This window comes from Loa loa (genome assembly GCF_000183805.2).
Source record: "Loa loa unplaced genomic scaffold supercont3.174, whole genome shotgun sequence".
NCBI lineage: Eukaryota > Metazoa > Nematoda > Chromadorea > Rhabditida > Onchocercidae > Loa > Loa loa.
This window is the reverse complement of record NW_018108354.1, coordinates 120,146-128,779: the sequence shown is the minus strand read 5'-3', so window position 1 is coordinate 128,779 and position 8,634 is coordinate 120,146. Positions and strand designations below refer to the sequence as shown.

The following is an 8,634-nucleotide window of genomic DNA, read 5'->3' as shown; positions in this document are numbered from 1 at the left end:
ATATATATATATATATATATATATATATATATATATATATATATATATATATCAACTTATATTTATCTAATATTCTGTTATAAAACGTCAAAGTAATTTTAGTTTTTTAGTTATCATAACGTCAAAGTAATTTTAGTTATTTTAGTTATCAATTCAAATAACAAGCTTCAGATTCAGAATTTGGAGGAAGTCACACTCTGGCACTAGTTTAGCGTCTCTTTTTGTTAATAACATACTAATTTATGGAAAGGTAATCTTTGAAGGAAGAGAGTACGAACAAAGGTGGCGCTTATAGTAAACTCGGAAATTAATAAATATTATTTACACGAGTTGAAAAATCATAGAACATATTGAAAAGTCCTCTTTCATTAGCATTTTTCGGCACATGACCAAAATAATCCAATGTTCCATCACTTTTCAGGATAGACAACCAGAAACGTCGCGAAAATTTCACAGCTACCTAAAAGTTGGAATATAACTGACTGAAAATGAGACCGACTCAACTATTTAATTTCGAAAATATTTAAATTTACATCATCACAGAAACAAACTACTATTCGATAAAAAATGAGATATATAAAAGAAAAAATAAACTCATTTCACAATTCAATATTTTACACTGCATCAAAGTAATTACAAATAGTTGAATCAGAACGGGTGTTGAAAGGTCATCCACTAAACAAGCCATATCTTGAGATACAAATATTCAATTTCGACTTCCTTATATGTTTTAAATTCTTTTTCGTTTGTTAGAGGAGTAAAACTCAAACCTTTTCTATCAAGCCAGCGCCCAAATTTTTTAGAGCCGCTGTTTTTGTTGGCGGCAAACCAGGAACAAATGTGATTAATTCTTTTTGTAATACAGCTAATGGAGCAGTCACCAAAACCTTAAGTAAATGTAAAAGATAGAAGAATAACTATTTAACGCATTCAATTTTCATCACTAAAGGTGCTGAATGAAGGATAAGGTAGTTGAACATAGCGTTTTTGAACGATAAAAATGCAGTAGAAAATCAGACATGTTGCAGGTGGAAAAAAGATCTAGTCGTATTCTGCAAATAAAAACGTGGCAGGAAAGCATCTAAGCTATGATTATAAGGGTTAAATGGAACTAAAACGTTCGTATCATTAAAAGCAAGGAAAACTTCGAAAAGTCAAATTTTATCCAATGTTAAGTGAAATCGAAAACTCAAAAAGAACCCAAAAATGAAATTAAAATTGAAAGAGACCTTGTCGCATGAATACTTCTTTCCATTACTGCATTTAACGAGAATTTTCTTTCGCCCCAACCACTCAATCCTTGATACCTAAACAAATTTTGAAAAATTTTTGAAAATTTAATAGAGCCTGTACAAGGAGAGATTTTTTTAACCGTTTGTTGAGGAAGTGAACATTGATGAGGAAGCGAAAACAAACATATTGCATCAAATTCTCGTCAAATATTTCGATAAAGCAACCTGATTTCTTATAATAAATATGAACTGACTTACAAAGCTCCACCAGTTTTAATTATACCATTAATAATTTCAAAAGAACAAAAGACAGGGAACATTAACCTCATGATTACATCGAATATCGGTACCCTCTGCCAGTCGACGCATTAGTTCCGAGGTACCATCAGTTAGTAAAGCATGAACACCAGCAAACTGCGCCACTGCTTCATTCTGGTCCCAATTACGAGCCGAAACACCATCCAACTTCGAACCACATGAAAATTCCACGTTACCTATTTGCCACTGCAGCATGCGCTCTTCTTCCTAATTTGATTAGAAGTTAAAAGTGGATCTGTGGTTACTTTCCCATCTTTCTATCTTAATTTAACCCTTCAGTCAAAGTCTAAACTCGTGAATTTAAAAATGACAAATTGAAAATTTAAGAAATCAAAGAGACTCAATTCCACATTCTCGTCCAAGATATATCTAAACTTGTATTCCTACTCCCTTGTTAAGCTCCAACTTTTCAAGTGGAGAAATGAAAAAGTCTCCTCCTTTTTTTAAAACCCCCCCTTAAGGAATAAGCCCACATTCACAACAAGTTGAAACAAGTGCAACTCATTTGAACTAACTGCCGCAAAACCAGGACTCCAGCCAGCCGGATTCGAACCAGCGACCTAAGGATCACCACGCAACATTCTACAGTCCTCCGCTCTACCAACTGAGCTATGGCTGGGTACACCATACCCACCCTCTTATAAAATTTTGTTGTGTTTGAGAACGTGCAATTGCAATTCATACATATTCGTTCTCATGTCAACCTTATAAACGTGCCACATGTTGCAAATCATTAAAATAGGGGAAAAGTGTAGTGCTGAGACATGTACAACTGGAAATAATTTAAATCGAATAAATTAAAAATGTGCAAATGATTTGAAATGATTAAATACGACAGAAGCAAGCCAAAATATGACAATGGATTTGAATAATCAGAAGTTTTCGTAAGTTTTAAAAAAACAAAAGTAAATCAAAATAGTGGACAAATCCGTAGAAGACGAATGAATTTAAGCCAGTATTAAAGTCTTATTCCTGTTTTAACCACGTAAAAAGAATTTGAATAAAAATGACATCAATAAAGGTAATAGAAGAATTAAAAGGTATGTACAAACCTCAGTCCATTTCAGTCCTGTCGTTTTTAGGAATGCATTATGCAAGCCCATTATACGATCTGAAAACAAATCTGGGATGAAAAAGAAAAACGGATTTTATTTCATAGCTGCATAAAGATGTTACAAACTGTATAAAAGAAGTGCCTTAATTTCAAGAAATCAAAAAGCCAGCGGAAGACTAGTACAAGACCTCCTACTAAGCCTCCCAAGCATATGAAATGAATTTCACTTTATATACCTGAACAGTTTAGAAAAAGTTTAGGAATAGCACCACGATTTAAAAAAAGCAATCAATTGCTGCCAAATAATGCCCAAGCATTATTTAATTTGAACCTTTAACATGAACACTGTATAGAAAATTACCGTATAGACTTTCATCACCAACTTTAACATTCTGCTTCCAGTCGGCCAAACAATCCAGTAAACAGTTAAAATGTTCATCGACAACTCGGTCACAAATGCTTGATGCTCGTTTTCCAGTACCTGCATCTAACAACGGACATTCGTCTTTTACAGCGCGATAAACAACACCTATCTGCAATTTTAATGCGAAATTAATTTTTTGCACTCATCAATTACGAATGCATACTTTTTATTACCATTTTTTTCCCTTCTCTAGAAAAATATTTACCTTCCCGTTCTGTAATACAGTACTCACTGTAAAACAGCAGTGTGGCATGCATTTCGAAAGAACTAAAAATGGAGAAACAGGTAGAATGGGTATTGTCTTGATGAAGTTTCCTTTCAAAACCTTGAATAACAAAAAATATTCCGAAAATTTCCAGTAAAACCATATGTTTTTACCGGAATTTTTCAGATGTCTAGCACTTCTAAAAACAGTAACAAATATTAAGAAAACTAATTTATATAGATGATTAAAAAAAGTATATGAATAAAAAAGCAAATCTTCCTGATTTCCTCGGAAGTGATAAAAGAAAAAGAATAAAAACAAACTTGTTCGCACATTAAGACAATTGGGTTGTTGATAATTCCAGTAATAAGCTGAGCACCACTACCAACTGCAACGCCTAACGACCAATCATCCTGCAGCTATTGTTCTATCCCATTTGAAAGCGATGGTACATAATACGAGAAGTTGCATATTAAAAAGGTGAGAAACGGAAGTCAATAGTTCAAAACAAATCTTATCAAAAATCCGATTAAAATATATTTCCACCAGATTCACAAAAACTGTCCATTATTCATTACAATAAAATTTTGTTATTTCATTAATAAAATTTTACACTGAATGTCCAGTAATTCCCACGAAGAAACTATGTAGTCAAACCCTGTATGCAAGGCTATCACAAGTTAATTTTAACAGGTTAAATCTTGTTGCAATCCTTAAATTTCATGCTTCAAGGAGAATCGGTGAAATTTTGTGAGTTTGATAAAATGTAAAAGGAATTTAGTCCAGTTGAGCACAGTTCAACTTCTCTAATTTAGCGAATTTTTCCGGAATTTTTTTTCTGTGGCTCGCTAGATATGAGTAAAAATAACAAACCAATAGTCGTCCGCCTAATTTCCCCTTCGCTTCTAGAACCTTAACCCGAGCACCAAATGAACGAAGCTGCCGAGCTGCAGTTAAACCACTGATCCCAGCGCCAACAATAACCACTTCCATATCCTAAAAAATTTGAACTTGAATCCCAAAAGAATGAATCGTTAAAAACAACATTATCGATTGTCGAAAATGTGGGATTGATAATATTGTGCTCTCAACAAAAATATCAGCAACCAAACCATTAATTGTCTGCAGTAGAAGTTTAATAATTTGAATAACTTACGCTGCATTTTGATGAAAGTATTGAAGTTTTGGAGAAATTTAATACGCCATAATTGATGAGAGACTTGAGACTAAGAAATCTGATAACTCGATTTAATTCATTAATATACCAAACTCGTGCAAGACCTCGACAAATTAGGTATGGAATACAGCACTCCACAGTTAAATACTGCTAAAAAAACCAGATTTCCGAAACTGAGAATTCAATGCAAACAATATAAATTGTGTATATTTGAAGTATTACATACAACTTGTAATCCATATGGCACAGCAGTTCGAATTTCTTGAGTTAAAACTATTTGGATTTTTAAAAAATATGTTTATAGAACTCACAAATGGATTGAGATTCCATAAAGCAATAACGAGATTCCGCATAGCCAAATAAGCAACTGGTTCGGTAGCATATTCCGGAAAGCTGTGTAATTCGTCGTATTCCATAACATCCGGTCGTAAACAAAATGCCATTGACTGTTCATGTGGAATATTGAATGGACGCATAAAGCTCCGTACTGCACTTTCTACCAATTATAAACTTATCACAGGTTTCGAGAAAACCATAATTTATCATGGAAAATAGTCAAAGAAAAAAATAACATAATAACAGCAAGGAGTGTGCAGAAATGCTGAATTTCTGGTGACTCATATTATAAAATCGTGTGTAATATTAATAAAATCCGAACAAGACAAATAAAGAGCCCTGTCCAATACCATAAAAGAACAGAACTCTTAATCAACATTACTGTCGATCGATTTTTTGGAAAACTCTCAACCCCATACTATCGACCGATTTTTTTGGGAATTCCATGAAAAATTATTTTCTGGAAATAGTAGACTTCAACATTTCCTTATGGTAGTTCAACGATCATCCAGTGAGAAAACCCTACCATCCAAAAGGCATCTTTTTTATTCTTCCCAACAGAATCATTCCTTAAAATTTAAGATGGAATGGAAAAGAATTACCATTTTGATGTTCGAATATTGCATTAGTAGGGCTAATTCCTACTTCATCATAATAATATTCATGTTGTAAAAATGGAGCTGCAGGTGAATTATGCAGTAAAGGTGGGATGCTGACCGACTTTATCCATAACGTTTCGGAAGCATCACGTACACACTGAAAGTTTACTTTAACAAATGAAGAATTAAATAATGAAGAACTAGTCCAACAATTTAAGAGTGATCATCAAACGTATAGCATTAAATTAAAGAGAAAATGAATATACCAAGCCCCAAAGAAGTTAATTCAAAAAAGCCACCAGAATACCTCCTCCTCTTTAACGTCACATGGGTCGTTTAAGCTATCCCTATCGGCCTCAATATGACTACCACAAACAAATCTTTCGACATCTTCACGACTTATACTGTTCACGGTAATTGGCAAATGCCTAAAAAAGTTTTAATCAACATATGAATTCCCAACTAAATTTAGAACTGAATCTTAACTTTGTCTTCGTTTCAATAACAAACCAATGACTCATTAAAATACATTTTGTTCATGAACAAAAACAAATCTCCTTTTTCCAGTAAATTGTTTTGAATCGGGCAAAATAACGACATAAATTTTGAAAAAACGACATAAATTTTGAAAAATTTCTGTAGGAATTTACCTAAACTTATTGCAAAGTTTGCACTGCAACCAAAATGGAAGTAACTGATCTTGAATGTACAGTCGTACACATGGAGTGCAGCGGCTTTCAGAAGCCCATTTTCCCTTCCATTCATTAAAACGATCATTACCTGTTCGGCCACTAAATTTCTTTCAGTTAAATATTCGACAAAAATTTTGTTTTATGTGGAACATTTTAAGTTATGATAGCATAACCGAGGCAGTACTATTTTGTGCTATTCTAGAACTTACGGTTTCCATATCTCATCATAACATGCGCAGCAAACATGCTCGCCCTTCGAAATATGATGGAAAGTTTTATAGTTGTAATTCCCATCTGTAAGATGTGTACTTCCATGATTTTCACGTCCATAGCACCTGGAATAGTTAAAATTGTAGGGAAAACAGCATGGTTCAAAATCTTTTGTTAAATCGATAGTAAATCCAACATTAGGAATTTTCCAAGAAATCACTGTTTCGAAGTCATTGAAAATTTCCAGGAAATCACAATTTTTTCATTACATCAGTGTAAATGTAGATTGACTTGAATTCAATTTATCAGTTATGCTAAGAAGCTGGCACTTAATGAAATGCTGCCCGTTAACAATAAGTCTTTCCAAGAAAAACATCACCAGCTGCTATTCTATTTGACCTGTTCATCAATCTGAATAGCGAGAAGTTACTCCAAATGAAAAAAATGAAATTAGCTTACATGGATGAAACATCCAAAGCACACTTTTTCAAATGGCCACAATCATTGCGCTCACAAGAACCCTCTCTTGATTCATTCGATTCTGAACCATTCTTTAAAATAAAAATAAAAATTGTGACTTTGTTAAATTTATTAAAACTCAACGAATAGTTCGCAATTTTTAAAAAATCTGCCCAGCAGCATAAATTTTGGATGTAAGTTGATGAATATATGGCAAAGCAAGTTTTAATAGCAAATTGTGATATCTTTATGAATAAGTGGAGCATAAAGTTGCATTTTGGAGACAATATGCAATCAAGTGAAGCAAGATTGCGACACAAGTGATACAAGCAAGAATGTAATACAATGTAATAAATTAAAAATTCCGATTTGTTCCAGTTTGCATAAATTTACTGTACCTAAAATAGATATTTCTAGCAATCGAAACATTGTTTTCTATTATTAAAAAAGAATTTACCTCAACAATTCCACGATCAACAGAACTTTTTAGGTCCAGCTTCAATCGTTTTCGAGCAACTTCCGCTGATTCGCGATGATGACGCATACGTTTTGAATCATAACTTCCCTCCTCATCTTCCATCTCTGTTTCTTCCTGCTCATTCTTTAAATTCAGGAAAGCTAATAAATATCTCAGGTTACTCATTTATTTAATAAAATAAACTCATTCATTTTATCTTTGTTGGGAAGCCCTTTACGTATAATTTCTTGTTTGCAAGGTTAAAGGATTCTTTTAATGCCAAATAACATAGGAGAAATTAAAATTTAATCCTAACTTATACAATTACAAAGATTTCCGAATGCTACTCGCGCTCTCTCTGTGATGAGATAAATTTAGTAACGAAAGAGAGGTCCTCTCTTTCGATTCGGCTTATAAATAGCTGTGAACAAGAATGTAGAGTTTCCACCTTATTGGCAAATTCAGTGCTATAACCAATTTCCGCACTTTTTTGGTCTTTCTGGTCACGAACTGAGCCACTGGAAGTAGAAACCGTGGACGTTCTTCGAGTACCACTACCACTAAAACGAATCGTAATGAAATATGTCAAATTTCTATCTTCTAAACAATTGGAGAAAAGTTAAATAGGGAAGTATATTTTATAATAGTGTGCCAATTGTTAGATGAAGCAAACATCGCCCATCTTGACAGGAATGCTTACGTATAATTTTTTAAACCGAGAACCAAAGATAGAGCACAATTCTTTCTCGTTACCTCTTACCTTGTATGCTTAACGGCCAGAAGATGTATTAAAAAACGATGGATTTGGGAAACAATAGATTATGCTTAAACGATTTTCGAAACAAGAACGAAAATTTTCTTTTTTTACCTTATCGAAGGACGCATACCGAATAGTTGCCGACTCCACCTGTGCTCCTATAAAACAAGCAGTTTTATATAATGAAACAAAAACCTGATAATGAATGCCACCGCCAAAGTTCCAAATGTTGTAAGATATGTTCTGATTTCTCCTTTCTTATCTCTATAACAGTTATCAGGGATATGAGTCATCCACTTAAAATAAAATTAGTGGGACGATAGAATACTACAGAGTTCAGTATCCATTCCAGCCATGTTATGCGTTCTGATGACGTGTCAATATCTGAGCGACTTAATCACAAAGATACCAGGGACATGAAGGAATACTTTACATTACTGTTGTGGAGGATTTTTTCAAGTCTCAGGTGAGAAAACCTTCAGGTTATACACAAAAAAGTCGTGGGAAATGATCATACACAAGGAAGGTTATGGGCGAAGGTCAGAGCTGAGGAAAGACTTCGAAAACAAACAAGGAAGATCTTGACGAGGTCTTTGAAAAGATTCGAATTAAAAACTAGAAAAAGGTGCAAGAAATTTAGCCCCTTCTCAGATCACTACGACTTCCGCAGCGATTGAAACGCGCTGATACACAGCGAGATTAGGACGGTAGGCC

The 8,634-nt window shown here is 33.7% G+C and overlaps 1 protein-coding gene and 1 non-coding gene across 2 annotated transcripts; both read right to left on the bottom strand.

Moving 5' to 3' along the window:
* Positions 1-1,520: 1,520 nt before the first annotated feature.
* On the bottom strand, positions 1,521-8,213 carry LOAG_10384 (hypothetical protein; the record flags this gene model as incomplete). Its single annotated transcript, XM_020448149.1, has 15 exons — positions 1,521-1,757; positions 2,603-2,661; positions 2,966-3,137; positions 3,557-3,646; positions 4,107-4,229; positions 4,390-4,560; positions 4,722-4,906; positions 5,349-5,502; positions 5,653-5,773; positions 5,996-6,136; positions 6,247-6,372; positions 6,707-6,798; positions 7,164-7,307; positions 7,612-7,723; positions 8,116-8,213. 15 exons carry the CDS (start codon positions 8,211-8,213, stop codon positions 1,527-1,529), a joined length of 2,019 nt encoding a protein of 672 aa, XP_020301681.1. The 3' UTR covers positions 1,521-1,526.
* LOAG_20060 lies at positions 2,083-2,169 on the bottom strand. The gene has a single exon. It is a non-coding gene; the product is annotated as a tRNA-Tyr (tRNA).
* Positions 8,214-8,634: the final 421 nt, after the last annotated feature.